This window comes from Canis lupus, chromosome 23 (genome assembly GCF_048164855.1).
Source record: "Canis lupus baileyi chromosome 23, mCanLup2.hap1, whole genome shotgun sequence".
NCBI classification, from domain to species: domain Eukaryota; kingdom Metazoa; phylum Chordata; class Mammalia; order Carnivora; family Canidae; genus Canis; species Canis lupus.
The window spans coordinates 37,677,456-37,694,103 of NC_132860.1; the positions used below are offsets into that span (position 1 = coordinate 37,677,456).

The following is a 16,648-nucleotide window of genomic DNA, read 5'->3' on the forward strand; positions in this document are numbered from 1 at the left end:
AAATATACTGTAAAGAAAAAAAAGCTTAAAAGTAGAAAGACAAAAGAAGTCCTTACCTTACAAGGGAAAATCCATAAGAATAGCTGGAGATTTCTCAACAGAAAGTTGGCAAACCAGGAGGCAGGGTATGATATATTTCAAGTACTGAGTTGGAAAAATATACAGCTAAGAATACTCTATCCAGCAAAACTATCATTGAGAATAAAGGAGAGATAAAGTGTTTCTCAAACAAAAAGCAAAGGAGTTCATGACCACTAAACCAATCCTACAAGAAATATTAAAGGGGACTCCTTTGAGTGCAGAAGAGAGAACAAAAGTGACAAAGACAAGAAAGGAAAACCTCCAGAAACAATGATAAAACACATGATAAAATCACAACAAATAAATATCTATCAATAATTACTTTGAATATAAGTGGACTAAATGCTCTAATCAAAAGACACAGGGTATCAGATTGGATTAAAAAAAAAACAAGACCCATCTACATGCTGCCTACAAGAGACTCTTAGTTTAGGCCTAAAGACTCCTGTGGAGTGAATGTGAGGGGGTAGAGAAATATTTATTATGCAAATCAATGTCAAAATAAAGCTAAAGTAGCAATACTTACATTGAACAAACTAGGCCTTAATACCAAGACAATAAACAGAGACCAAAAAAGGCATCATATAATCACAAAGGGGACAATCCAACAAGAAGATATAATAATTGTAAATATTTAAACACAAAGGGAGCACCTAAGTAAAAAAAAAAAAAAAAAAAAAAACAATAACTAACAAACACAAAGGAACTAATTGATAATAATACAGTAATAGTACGGGACTTTAACACCCACTAACATCAATGAACAGAAAATCAATGAGGAAACAATGGCTTTGAATGAATGACACACTAGACCAGACAGACTTAACAGATATATTCAGAACATTCCATCCTAAAACAGCAGAATATGCATTCTTTTCAAGTGCACATGGAACATTCTCCAGAACAGATCACTTATTAGGTCACAAATCAGGCCTCAACAAATACAAAAAGTCTGAAATCATACCATGCACCTGACCACAATGCTATGAAATTAAAGTCAACAAAAAGAAAAAATTTAGAAAGACCACAACTACATGAATGTTACACAACATGCTATCGCACAATGAATGGGTCAACCAGGAAATCAAAGAAGAAATTAAAATACATGGAAAAAAATGAAAATGAATATACAATGGTCCAAAACCTTTGAGATGCAGCAAAAGCAGTCCTAAGAGGGAAGTTTATAGCAATACAGGCCTACCTCAAGAAGCAAAAAAAAAAAAAATCTCAAATAAGCAACCTAATCTTATACAAAGGAATTAGGAAAAGAACAACAAAGACTAAGGCCGGGATCCCTGGGTGGCGCAGCGGTTTGGCGCCTGCCTTTGGCCCGGGGCGCGATCCTGGAGACCCGGGATCGAATCCCACGTCAGGCTCCCGGTGCATGGAGCCTGCTTCTCCCTCTGCCTGTGTCTCTGCCTCTCTCTCTCTGTGACTATCATAAATAAATAAATAAAAAAATTTAAAAAACAAAACAAAGACTAAGGCCAACAGAAGAGAAATAATAAAAAATAGAACACAAATAAATGATAGAGAAACTAAAAATACAGTAGACCAGATAAATGAAATGAGGAGCTGGTTCTTTGAAAAAATTAATTAAATTGACAAACCTCTAGCCAGACTTATAAAAAGAAATGAAAAAGGATTCAAATAAAATTAGAAATGAGAGGAGAAAGAGCAACCAACACCACAGAAATACAAACAATTAGAAAAGAATATTATGAAAAACTATAGCCCAACAAATTGATAAATTCCTAGAAACATAAACTACCGAAACCCACCCAGGAAGAAATAAAAAATTTGAACAGACCAACAAAAAGCAAAGAAAAGCAAAGAAATTGATTCAGTAATCAAAAAATTCCCAACAAACAAAAGTCCAGGGCCAGATGGCTTCACAGGTGAATTTGACTAAACATTCAAAGAAGAGTTAATAACTACTCTCCTTAAACTATTCCAAAAACCAGAAATGAAAGGGAAGCTTCCAAATTTATTTCATAAGACCAGCATTACCCTGATACCAAAACCAAAGACTACCAAAAAAGAAAACTACAGCCAATAACCCTGATGAACATGGACACAGAAATTCTCAATAAAATACTGGCAAATTGAATCTATCAGTACATTAAAAGAATCATTCACCATGATCAAGTGGGACTTATTCCTGAGATCCAACAGCAGTTCAGTATTTGCAAGTCAATCAGTGTGATACACTGCACTAACAAAAGAACTATATGATCATTTCAACAGATGCATAAAAGCATTTCACAAAATAAAATATCCATTATTTTAAAAACCCTCAACAAAGTAAGTTTAGAGGGAACATACCTAAACATAAAAAAAAAAAAAAGCCTTAGCCTTATACGAAATACGCACAGCTAACATCATCCTCAATGAGAAAACCTGAGAGCTTTATCCCTAAGGTCAGGAACAACACAGAGATATCTACTCTCACGGCTGTTATTTAACATAATACTGAATGTAGGAAAGAATATCTAAAGGAAAAAAGAAGATTCTTTAAGAAATGATGCTGGGAAAACTGGACATCAACATGCAAAAGCATGAAACTGTACCACTTTTTTATACCATACACAAAAATAAATTCCAAATGGATTAAAGATCTAAATGTGAGACCTGAAACTAAAAATTCACATGCAGTAACCTCTTTAACATCAGTGGTAGCAACTTATTTCTAGATTGATCTTCTGACGCACAGGAAACAAAAGCAAAAATAAACTACTGAGACTTCATCAAAATAATGCAAACTGGTGCGGCTACTCTGGAAACCAGTATTGAGATTCCTCAAAAAGTTAAAAATAGAACTATCCTGTGATACAGCAATGCACTACTAGGTACTTACCAAAAGAATACAAAAATAAATATTCAAAGGGATACGTGCACCCTGATGTTTGTAGCAGCATTATCTACAATAGCCAAATTATAGACACAGCCCAAGATTCCATCATCTGATGAATGGATTAAGAAAATGTGATGTATACACACACACACACACACACACACAAACACACACACACACACACACACACACGGGATATTACACAGCCATAAAAACATGAAATCTTGCCATTCATAATAATGTGGATAGGGCTAGAGAATGCTGAGTGAAATCAATCAGTAAGAGAAAAACATATACTCTATGATTTCACTCATATTTGGAACTTAAGAAACAAAACAAATGAGCAAAGGGGGAAAAAAGAGAAAGAAGAAGCAAACCAAGAAATAGACTTAGCTAAGAGAACAAACTGATGGTTACCAGAGGGGAGGTGGGGGGGAGTGGTTAAATAGGTAATGGGGATTAAGGAGTGCGTTTATTGGGCACCGAGAGTTGTATAAAAGTGTTGAGTCACTATATTGTACACCTGAAACTAATATTATGCTGTATGTTAACAGGAATTTAAATAAAAACTTAAAGAAATATAAATACCCAATAATTATAAGAAGAAAGATCCATAAATACAGAACTGGTGGTTGCCAATCCCATAAGGGCAGGAGTTGTGGGATGGGTAAAACAGGTAAAGGGTAGTAGGAGGTACAAGTTTCCAGTGATAGAATGAATAAGTCAAGGGGATGAAAGGTATAGCACAGGGAATATAGTCAATGGTATTGTAATAGAGCTGTATGTGACAGATAGTAGCTGTATTCGAAAGAATAGAATAATGTATAGAGTTGTCCAATCATTATATTGTACCCTTGAAACTAATGCATCATGTGTCAATGATGCATCAATAAAAAAATAAAAGGTAAAGTAAAACAGTTAAGTCTTAATAATAAATAAATAACTACAATCTAAACCATCAGGTAACAAATTGTATCTATTAATTTGATGAATATTTTAAATAATTAATATTGCTGAGGGTTTAGGTAGATAATGCCTTTCAAACACTGCTGGTAGTATAATCCTGCAAAGCACCATGACAATTTGTATCAATTTGGCTTACAAATTTCAATGTCTTTGAACTCAGTGGTTTCATCAGAAAACACACAATGGTTGATACACACAGATATCTATATTAGCATTATTCATAGCTGAAAACTGGAAGTAGCCTAAATATTGAATAGGGAACTATTTAAGTAAATTCCAAATGATGGAATATTATATAGCCATTAAAATATTTTCAAAAAGCATCTAATGATATGACATGGGAAAGTATTATTAATACAGTATTACATCTAAAAATCATAAAGAAAACACACATTCTGGTGTACAAATTTTATGTGCATATACTTGTACAGAAAAAACTTAAAAAGTCAAAATAATTGTAGGTATTGGTATTAAAATTAAGATTGTAATGCTTTTAATATTTTATAAAATTTATATAGTTGTTATCAACACATTATTATTAACTTTTTCTTCAAAAAACTAAAGTAATCATCAAACTTAGCCTGGAAAAGGCCATTTTTCAAATCAGTTCAGAGCAGGATAGAAAGTATATCACAGGCCTAAATCTTAACAATCCAAACATTCAGCAGAGCATCATTGATTAGCACTAGGAATCCATGTAGCTTCCAAGTCCACTTCACTACACAGTCTTGACAGATTGCAAGTGTCTTTGTGTGTGTGTGTGTGTGTGTGTGTGTGTATACTACTACCTGCCTTCACAGTATTGAATGCCACTTAGAATATCATTGATCTGTCCCTGCCTCCCTATTAGTCCTCAGTTATGAACCTGAGACATTCTTCAACTTGCCTTACTCTTTGGTAACTATTAATTCCAATGGTATTCTCCAAACTTCTTGATCTCATAATTTTATATATAAAAACCATTTGACTCTACTAGCCTTATATTTATTTTTAAATGTATATGTATTACTGTTAATACACTATATAATATAAATTATATATTACATAAAATTTTGAAAAATATAAAGAACATGATAAAAAATATAAATGGAAATTCTACTATTTTGTTCCTAAACCCTAATGGGTCATTTTAAAACACCCCAGGATATACGGCCTATGGAGATGACAGCCAGACCACACTTTCCAATCCCATCTCCTTCCTGTATTGCATGTGGAACCATGTTCTGAAATTCCAAAATGCTATAGACTTGAGTTAACTCAAACCATCACAATATTCATAACAGAACTCACTTGTACAATGTGAAGAATCATGTCTTTCCCGTGCCCTTTTGTCTTTTTGGCAAAATCCGGATTTTTTTTTAAATTTTTTTTTTTTAATTTTTATTTATTTATGATAGTCACACAGAGAGAAAGAGAGGCAGAGACACAGGCAGAGGGAGAAGCAGGCTCCATGCACCGGGAGCCCGATGTGGGATTCGATCCTGGGTCTCCAGGATCGCGCTCTGGGCCAAAGGCAGGCGCCAAACCGCTGCGCCACCCAGGGATCCCAAAATCCGGATTTTTATATGTAAATACTGTATATGATGTGGTATAACTACATTTATATTAATATTATTGCCATCTGTTGATAATGATTACTACTACTACTAGGACGGTGACCACTCTACTGGCATAAGTAAGTCATAATATTATTCAGTTCTTTTAGCTGTTTCAACATATACCTCTGCAGACTTTTGAAGGTTATCATGGCATGGAGCAAGAAGGGATGTCTTCTCCCATTTCTGTGCAACTTGATTGGCTTCTTCTATCTTCTGATCACAACTTTTTTGAGAATTTAGCAATGTCACCTCATAAAATTCTTGAATATCTGTGAAAAAAATGTAAGGGAAGGATCAAATGCCATGTATCATCACATAAATAGCTTATATATATATACATATATAATATATGTATGTATATGTATATATATACACACATATATATGAAAATTTTTGCACATATATATGAAAAATTTTGCTGACTAGAAGAACCATATACACATGATCCCAAAGAAAAATAACAAAAATAAGGGAATCCTGAAAACTGCATTTTTACCTGCATGAGAATTCTTTATTCATAATTGCAAAAACTGGAAGTACCAAAATGTCCTTCAATCAGTGAATAAACTATAGTAAGCCCATAGTCAGAAATAAGGAGGAATGAGCTATCAACCCATGTAAAAACAGATGAATCTTAAATACTAGGTTTAAATATCCACTCTGAAAAAGGTACATATTGTATGATTCCATTTATACAATATTTTAGAAAAAGCAAAACTAAAGAGAGTAAAATGATCAGTGATCACTAAAGGTTCTGGGGGTGGGGAGGATGTTTAAGTAGGTAAAGCACAGGGTGACAAAAATAGTCTGTAATTATATGGTAGTAGTGGACATGTAACATGAAGCATTTGTCAAAGCCTATGAACTTTACAGCACAGAGAGTAAATCTTAATATATGCAAATTTTAAAAAATCATTTAGGAGGTCAGGGAATCCTAAGATGAAACACAGATTGTGACAAAAGAATCTAACTGTATTACAAATGTGTGAAATAACCTCTCTGGAGGCAGTAGGAGAAAAAGGTGACATCCTGAAAATGAGTAGAAACCGTAAAACCAAAGATGAAGGCATTATTACAAAAGAATCTCGACTCCGCTCTGTAGTTGATAAATTTGTTTCCCACGGTGCAGTAAAGTTAGTAACTTTGGAACCACTTTACTTGCAGACTAGAATTGAACAGTTAAATTGATGGTGGTTGGTGGGAACCAAGTTTCTCACTATTGGAGTAGTGAGATAGGTAAGAGGAGAGGATTAGAATGATCCCTATGATTTTGGATTACATTTGGAGACATCATTATAAACTCCTGTTCAGCTTAATAGAGGTACAAATAGATATATATAGAAATGTTTACAGATCTGTTTATATACAGGTTAATATACACCACATATATTTTCTTACTGAGTATGCTGAAAGGACCTAGAATTAATGAAATTCCAGTAAGACTGAACTTAATACCCAGACTTTGGCCCCTATATAGCATTCTCCAACAAATGGTAAAAAAAAAAAATAATAATGAATAAATAAATTGGAACTGCATTAGGATTGGGACTATGCATATGAATTCAAATTTTTTAAAGGGAGAAAGGGGGAAGGAAGAAAGAAGAAGAGGAGGAAAGGAAGAAGGGAGAAAAGGAGTTAGATATAGAAAACTATGAATATAAATAAAAATGATTATGTGTATATATGTTTCCTAGATTTCTTATGTATTTGTAGGCTGAGAGGGCCTAGCAGGAAAAAAATCTAATAGCAACAAGCACATCTGGAGCTCAGATCATGGTTTTAATAAAGAGCTTCTTGAAAAAATGGTTGATTCTATTACTGAAGCAGGAAAAACAACAAGATGAGTCCTACAACATCTTGTAATACCCATAAATGAGAAAACATTACCACCCCCCTACACACACACAAAGCCCTGCTACAATGGGGGCATGTCAAAACAATATGAGTTACAAGAAGGAACAAAGATGGCCAGTAGTATTAGATTATAACCAAAAATATAAAATAAATGCACATGAATCTATACCATTATGTGCATACATGGATGAATAAATTAAAGAATATATGTATATATATATATATATATATGTATGTAAATAGACAATCACCCTTGATGAAGTTCCAAATAATTTATTTAGATACTCTGTCCTCAAGGAAATGAAGCATAATTTTCCACCCCTTAAGTATGATCTGACTTCTTTTCAAGAGTATAGTATTAAAATTAGGGGAAACTAGAGTGACATTAGAGAGGTGAATCCCAACAAAAACTACCTCAGTCTAATTATCAAGGCTAATATCATCATTGAAGAGCCATGGTGATAGCAGGCAACCTATAGATATAATGAGAATGGCACTTTACCTCTGTGGTAAAGTTTTGAGGTACCTCCTCAAAACTCATAACCCTAATTTAATCATAAGAGAGAAAAATTCTAGTTGAGGGACAGTCTACAAAAAAACTTGACCAGTATTCTGCAAACTAATCAAAAGTGAGAAAAGTCGGAAAAAAATGTCACAGTCTAGAAGAGCTCAAGGAGACACAATAAATAAATGTAATGTGGTAACCTAGATGGGATCCTGGAATAGAAAAAGGACATTAGCTAAAAACTGAGGAATGTGAATAAAGTAAGGGCTTAATTTCCAAATAATATATCAACATTTGTTATTAGTTGCCACAGTGGGTATAAGATGTTAATAATAGGAGAAACAGAGTTTGGGATAGGTTGGAACTCTCTATACTGTCTTTGCAACTTTTCTGTAAGCATTAAAACTACTCTAAAATAAAAAGGTTATTTTTAATTTGCCTTTTTAAAAGGCATCACACAGGGGCTCCTGGATGGCTCAGCGAGGTATCTGCTTTCACCTTAGGTTAGGATGTCAGTGTCCTGGGATTGAGCCCCACATCATCAGATCAGACTCCCCACTTAGAGAGGAACCTGCTTCTCCCTCTCCCTCTGCCCTTTCCCCCAGCTCATGCACATTCTCTCTCTCTCAAAAAGTAAATAAAATCTTTTAATAATAAATAAATGGCATTATACAATCATTGTTAGAAACCTGCCCAAAGGGTCCTCAAAATGAATGCTTTCATAAATCCATTTTCAGATTTAGGATGTAAATACTATTAAAAATTATCACACAAAGTTAAATTTTACAACTTTTTAATATATGAAAAAGTATTTTTGATGACATCTGCTTCTGACACTATGGTTGACTAAGTATTCTTCAGATCAACTAGGCACTTTGAAGCATTACTGGTATTTCAGCAGATGGGGTGGGTCTCCAAGAATGATCTTAAAAATACACACGCACACACACACACAAAAAAAAACAAACAAACAAAAAAACAAACAAAACAAAAAAAAAACAAACAAACCTGAGCTTAAATCATATCAGCTGGGAGGTTGGATTAACAGTAGTTGACAAACAAAAGGGATGGGGTTGATATGAGGACATATACCTATGGCAGAATTGCTATCAACATACAGACCCTCATATCAGTAAGTAGAGGTAAGGAAGCTGGCCCTGAAATTCATCATTGAGCCAAGATCCCCAAGGAATACTGAAATAATTATATGCCAGTGGCTCCCTATTTGCTACTGGCAGGAGCAGAAGAAAATATTTTCCGTAGGAAGTCTCAAGGCTACAGGACTCTCATAGATTAGGATCAAGAAATGAGCTCACAATCAAGGTCACAAATCAACAGAAAAGTATGTCAATATAAATGAAATTCAGCAGCAACACCAAACGATAGGTTACATGCCCAGTTATTGTTGATTTTGGAATTTTCTGACATAGAACAAAGAAAAGCTATGCAAAGTGTTGAATAAATGATGGCCATACTCACAAAGATGAGCATATAACAAGGATCTAGTAAAACTGAGTAAGCAAAATGAAAAGAAACAAATGTAACTTATAAAAATTAAAAATACAATTCTTTATAAATGGATTAATGGATGGCTAGAGGGATATTTTATATATATTTAATATATAACAAATATAAGAAAATGCAAGTTATAAAATCTATGTGGTAGGTGTACAGGTACTCACTGTAGTATTCTTATAACTTTGCTCTTCGAAAACTTTCAAAATAAAATGTTAGAAAAATGTGTAATTATTTAAAGTTAAAAACTCAATGGATGTGTTAAACAGCAGATTAAACAAAGCAGAATTGGAAAATATTACCAAAAAATTAGCAATAATTCAACATAAGAAAGATGAAATAGAGTATATGAAAGTATTATTTGACTATGTACTTGTAGTCTTCAAGGATAAAATAGAATAAATAACAAGTGATATTTAAAGAGATAATGGATATAAAATTTTTAGAACTTATGAAAATATGAATTCACAGATACAGAAAATAATAGCTTATATTAAAGAGAATAAATAAAAGCTATGCACATACCATAATAAAATTTCAGAATACCAAAGACAAAGCAAAGATCAGGAAAGTAGTCAGAGAGAAAAGATTAAACAGACTTCTCAAAAGCAATAATGTAAGCTAGACAACAGTAGAATAACAACTTTAGAATTTTGGGAGAAAATAACTATGAGCATAGAATTGTTCCTTTGCAAATCATATATATGATTTAAAAAAAAACTTGTATCTAGAATATATAAAGAACTCTCAAAACACAATTAGAAGCCAAATAATCCAACAGAAAAATGGCTAAAAGATTTGCAGTCACTTCACTGAAGAAAGTGGGTGGCTCACTCAGTTAAGTGTTTGCCTTCAGCTCAGGTCATGATCCTAGGGTCCTGAGATTGAGCTCTACATCAGGCTCCCTGTTTAGCTTCTCCCTCTCCTCCCCACTTCTTGTGCTCTCTGTCATTCTCTCTCTTTCTCTCTCTCTCTCATAAATAAATAAATAAATAAATAAATAAATAAATAAATAAATAAATAAATAACATCTTGTGGAAAGAAAATAAAATAAAAATAATATCAAATAAACACATGAAATGGTTTTCAACATCATTAGTCACTAGGGAAATGAAAAATCAAAACCACAATAAGATACCACTACATATTTATTAGAATGGCTAAAATTAAAAACACTGATTATACCTAGCCCTGATAGGGATATGAAGGAACTGGAACACTCGTACTTGATACTGAAGATGAAAAATGGTAAAACCACTTTGAAAAAAAACAGTGTTTAGCTTCTCAAAAAGTTTATACAACTAATATACGATCCAACCATTCATGTTCTAGGTATCATCCAAGAGAAAGGAAAATGTCTATGTCTCTATTAAAAGTCAAGTCTGGAAACAACCCAAATGTTATCAAAAGATGAATGAATAAACACATTTGGTGTAGCCATACAATAGAATACTACTCAGTGGGATGCCTCGGTGGCTCAGTGGTTGAGTATCTGCCTTTGGCTCAGGGCATGATCCAGCAGTCCCCGGATCAAGTCCCACATCGGGCTCCCTGCATGGAGCCTGCTACTCCCTCTGCCTATATCTCTGCCTCTCTCTGTGTCTCTCATGAATAAATAAATAAAATCTTTAAAAAAAAAAAAAGAATACTACTCAGCAATAAAAAGGGACAAACTATTGATACATACAACATGGATGAATCTCAAAATAATTAGAACAAGTGAAAAAATCAGACAAAAATGAATGCAAGTTTTTATATTAGTTATAAAAAATTCTAGAAAATGCAAATTAATTCTATACTGACAGAAAAACAAATCAGTAGTTGCTAAGGAATTAAGGAAGAGAAGGATTGCAGGGAAGAATAAGTAAGAGGGATTACCAAGGGATAGGAGGAAATGGTAAGGGGTAGTGGATACGTTTACTATCTTGATCATGCTAATAGTTTCACTGATACATACCTACTTCAAAACATACTAAATCATGCACTTCACATATGTGCAGTTTGTTATGTATTAATTACACCTCAATAAAGAAAGTGAAAAAGATGACATGAATTTAGAGGAGACATTTTCATAACACATAGGCAAAGGAACAGTATCTAGATATGCAAAAGCCTACAAATCAAATATGAAAAGACATATAAGTCAGAAGGAAAAAAATGGGTGAAAAGTATGGGCAGTCATTTCACAGTAAAGGAAAAATATATTCCTGAAAAAAGAAAAACATATGCATCAATAGCAAGTTATATCTGTTCCTGATGAGTGAGAATTGCTATAACTACTTTAGCTTTTTTTTATTTATTTTCTATTAGCCAACATACAGTACATCTTTAGTTTCTGATGTAGTGTTCAATAGTTTATCAGTTGCCTATAACACCCAGTCAGTGCTCTTCACATCATGTGCCCTCCTTAATGCCCATCACCCAATTACTCTATCTCCTCACCCTATAACCACTTTAGAAAACAATCTTGTCTTACCTTGTAAAACTGAACAATTGTTTCCCCTATAGCCCAGCATTTCTACTTTCCAATACATATCCCAAATGAACTCTTGCACATATGTACCAGGAAACAAACCAAAATGTTCTTAGTAGCGCAGATCATAGTAGCAAAAAATTAGAAACAATCCAGTGTTCACCCAAAAGGAAACTGAATAACTGCGATATGTTTTTAAAATGGAATTTATGCAGCAGTGAAAATGAATAAACTACAGTATCATAAAATGACATGAATAAATCTTGAAAACAATGCTGAGTGAGAAAAGCAAGCCTCAGCACAAAAATATTTTTGTAAAGTTAACAAACATACAAAACTAAAGTATATATTTTTAGGCATATATACATACATATGTGAAGAAACATTTAGACCAAAGCAAAGAAATACATGGAAAGATGTAATTACCCATATGGTCAAGAAAATGGGTAAGGGAGGGAAACATAGGTAGAAACTAATATCAATGGTCTAGTTCTAGATTTGGGTGGTGATTCCAGAAATGTTTATTGTTATATGTTATATACATGTTATGTTATATATTAATATGTTATATATTAATTATATATACTCTTTTGTATATATTACATATATTTTTAAATACAAATTTAAGTGATTCATAAATAATAAATTTAAATAATTTAAAATAAATAATAAAATTTATATAGAAAACTTACAAATCTTCAAATTTTATGCATAGCTACAACTTTATTCTACCACTAGCAATAAAGTAGCTGTGAAGTCATGCTTGGAAAATGTGTAAGAACAGAAGACAAAAAGAACAAATAATCCTAAAATTTTTATGGAACCACAAAACACCCAAAATAACCAAAGATGTCTTGAGGAAGAACAAAAGCTGGGATTATCCACAATCTCAAATTTCAAGATATATTACAAAGCTATAGTAATCAAAACAGTATGGTACTGGCACAAAAACAGACATATAGATTAATGGAACAGGATAGAGAACCTAGAAATAAGTCCACATTTATATGGTCAATAAATCTATGATAAAGGTAACAAGAATATGCAAGTGGGAAAAGACAGTCTCCTCAACAGTGTTGGGAAAATTGGACAGCTATATGCAAAAGATTGACACTGGACCACTTTCTTACACCATACACAAAAATAAACCCAAAATGGATTAAAGAGCTAAATGTAAGACCTAAAAATGAAACTCCTAAAAGAAAACATAGGCAGTAATCTCTTGGACATTGGCCTTAGTAACATATTTATGTATATGTCTCATTGGGAAAAGGAAACAAAAGCAACATAAACCACTGGGACTACCAAAAGAAAAAGGGTTTGCATAGCAAAGGAAGCTACCAACAAAATGGAAAGGCAACCTATGAATGAGAGAAGATATTTGCAAATGACATATTCAACAAGGGATTAATATCCAAAATATCCTTGTGTTCACAGCAGCATTATTTACAAGAGCCAAGGTATGAAGTAACCAAAGAAAATGTGGTATAATACATAATGGGATATTACTCACCATAAAAAAGAATTATAGTGTTCCATTTGTGATAACATGGATAGACCTACAGTGTATTAGCTAACTGAAATAGGTCAGACAGAGAAAGACAAATACCATATGATTTCACTTATATGTGGAATCTAAAAAAACAAAACAAACACACACAGAAATAAACTTACAAATATAGAGAACTAGTGCTTGCCAAAAGGGAGGATGTTGGGGGGAAGAACCAAATAGGTGAAGGGGATTAAGAAGTACAAACTTTCAGTTATATAATAAATGTCTAAGAGAAAGTACAACATAGGGAATATAGTTGATAATATTGTAATAACATTCTATGGTGACTATATTTATTGTGATAAGCACTGAGTAATATATAGAATTGTTGCATCACTATGTGTATACCTTAAACTAAAATAACATATCAACTATATTTCAATAATAAAAATAAAATAAAAAATAAGGTAAAAACCTTACATATATAAGTCCTCAGATATTTGAATATAGTAAGGGTTGAAGGGTGCTAATTGGGTTAACAAAAGTCAGAAATAAGGAATAAAAAAAGTGGAATCCAAAAACATTCTCTGTATCAAGCATTAACTAAACATAAAAGAAAAAAGAATCCCTGTAAAGATTTCTGCAGCCATTCTCTATAGAGTAAGGACTTGCAATGGGTAAAACAATTTTTGCAAAGTTTGCAGCCTCTCTGTCTTTGTCTCCCATGAATAAATAAATAACCCCCAAACCTGATAATAAGCTCATAGTCTATTTCACTCCTTTGTCTACTTATCATTCCTACCTAATCAACCACTAGAGAGGAAAAAGGTAACTTTAATTAAGTCAAAGCTTATTTAAATTTGAAAATAATTCTACAACCAATGTCAAGTTTTATTTCTGATTAGGCAGGTGTATTTTTTAATGCCTGATTTATATTTGTTGGGCACTTTCAAAGCATCTCTTTTCACCACTCTCTAATATCACCCCCACCACCACTTCCTGTACATTCTCAGTGCAAAGTTGAGGCCCTCACTATCTCTTGCTCACATTTCCTTAGGCTCAGATGCCCTTTCCCACACATAGAAATCCTACTTCTGCTTCAATGCCCACTTCCACTATCAAGTCTTTTTTAAAAAGAATATTTGAAGTCAGAGAGCTAAATATGAAATGTCAACAGCACAGAAAACATTCTTACTAAAACTGAGTTCAATTGAGTGAGATGTGAGTGAGAGTAAGAATACTAAGCAGCTATGCATCAAAAAGGAAAAACGGGGATCCCTGGGTGGTGCAGTGGTTTAGCGCCTGCCTTTGGCCCAGGGCGCCATCCTGGAGACCCGGGATCGAATCCCACGTCGGGCTCTCGGTGCATGGAGCCTGCTTCTCCCTCTGCCTATGTCTCTGCCTGTCTCTCTCTCTCTCTCTCTCTCTCTCTCTCTCTGTGACTATCATAAATAAATAAAAAATTAAAAAAAAAAAAAGGAAAAACGCTCATGTGGGGAGTTGTGGGAGGAGGTGGGCAATGCTGCTGCTTTCCTCCTCCTGTTTCCAGAAGGTACTGCTTAGATCTATTTAATCTTTATTTATCATTCTACCTTATATTAGATGTAGCTGTTCACCCACCTGTCCTCAATTCAACATTTCAATTCAGTAAGTAAGTTTTAAGTACCAGGCAAGGCCCTTAGGAATAAAGATGATGTCCTGGCCAGTCACATTATTGTCTACTATCTGGCCTCATTCTTTACATTTAGTAAGCACACGATGAATGCTTGCTAATTTTAGTTTATTTACATTCCCTCTCTATTTAAAGATCAAATAAAATAAAAATCATTAAATAAAGTCAAATCTCTCCACACTTAGGACTGGAGAAAACTTGCGTATTATTTAAATTATGTTTCTATGTGACTTGACTGCTTGATTTGATCACTACTGCTAGCAGTTTTTATTTTGCACATTCCTTCTGCAAATAAAAAGTTTCTGCCACTTCTGACAATAAATTCAAAATAAATTCCTCAAATTCTTGAAGGCATACACATTTTGACCTCATAATTGTTTTTTGATATAGCTTATAAATTATTGTCAAATTCACAGATAAGTGCTTCTCAGAATCTAATGTACACATGAATTTGAAGCACTCACGGATCTTGTTAAATTTAAATTATGATTACGGTTAGGAGTCAATCCTGGATCTCTGCATTTCTAATAAGCTCCCAAGTGATGTCAATGGTTTCTGATCCACCAGGAACACTGGACCTAAGAAATAGCACCTATGGAATTAGAACCTAAGGCTCACACTCTCATTTCAAATATCCTTGATGAATTATTACAATACTCTTCTTCTTCAGAGTTGGGGGGAGGGGGTGATGGATATGGGAGGACGGGGGGAAATACCAGTAAGATAACCCATTTGGCAAAAGCACTCTGCCCATTGATTGAAAGCCAATAATTACTTAGTGAATGTTAACTAAACTGATTCAGATTTAATTACCTACAAGCTCAATTAAAAGGAACTATATTTCAGTACTTTGACTTTAGGACACTTTGAAACAAACAAATAAAATCAACTTTTAGGTGAGGTCTGAGACCGTCCCTACTCCATTCAATTTCTCTTTTGGTTCAACCTATACTCCATAAAGATAGGATCTGGCCTCTGTGATGATGATTTTGGAACATTAGGTCTTCAAATATCAAACAGTATGATCAAGGCAATCCATAATAAATAGAATTGTCTGTTTAAACACCCCCTTAAAAGCTCATATACTGAAAATATTTCATCTTCTTCCAAGCAAAGACAATCCAACATGGCATATTTATTTCAATAATGGTGCTATTTCCTCAGAAGACCTTTGAGTTCCTGTTTGAGATGTGCCTTCAAGCATCTGAGGAATTCATTCTGAATATCCTCATCCTCAAAAGTTGAAAATCTTTTTTTTTAAGTAAGTAAGATTTGTTTTTTTTTTTTTAAATGACCAAAATTTTTTGGACAAATTGTGAATATGGTGAGTGATACAGAAATGGATCTCCTTGTACACGACTTGAATTAAGAAAATATAATTCTCAGGACACCTGGATGGCTCAGCAGTTGAGAGTTTGCCTTTGCCTCGTGGTGTGATCCTGGAGTCTGGGAATCAAGTCCCGCATCGGGCTTCCTGCACGGAGCCAGCTTCTCCCTCTGCCTGTCTCTCTCTCCGTGTCTCTCTCTCTCTCTCTCTCTCTGTCTGTCTTTGTCTCCCATGAATAAATAAATAAAAGCTTTTAAAAAAATATGACTCTTAAATCATGAGACTTCTTGTTGTATGACTCACAAATTGCT

At 33.6% G+C, this 16,648-nt stretch overlaps 1 protein-coding gene across 13 annotated transcripts in view; it reads right to left on the minus strand.

Moving 5' to 3' along the window:
- DLG2 (discs large MAGUK scaffold protein 2) overlaps window positions 1-16,648 on the minus strand; it is a 1,975,849-nt gene that overhangs the window by 1,692,571 nt on the left and 266,630 nt on the right. For all 13 annotated transcript variants that reach the window (XM_072794850.1, XM_072794842.1, XM_072794854.1 and 10 more), the window contains exon 3: window positions 5,623-5,768. In XM_072794850.1, coding sequence (XP_072650951.1) covers window positions 5,623-5,768 — 146 coding nt within the window. The remainder of the gene's footprint in view (window positions 1-5,622; window positions 5,769-16,648) is intronic.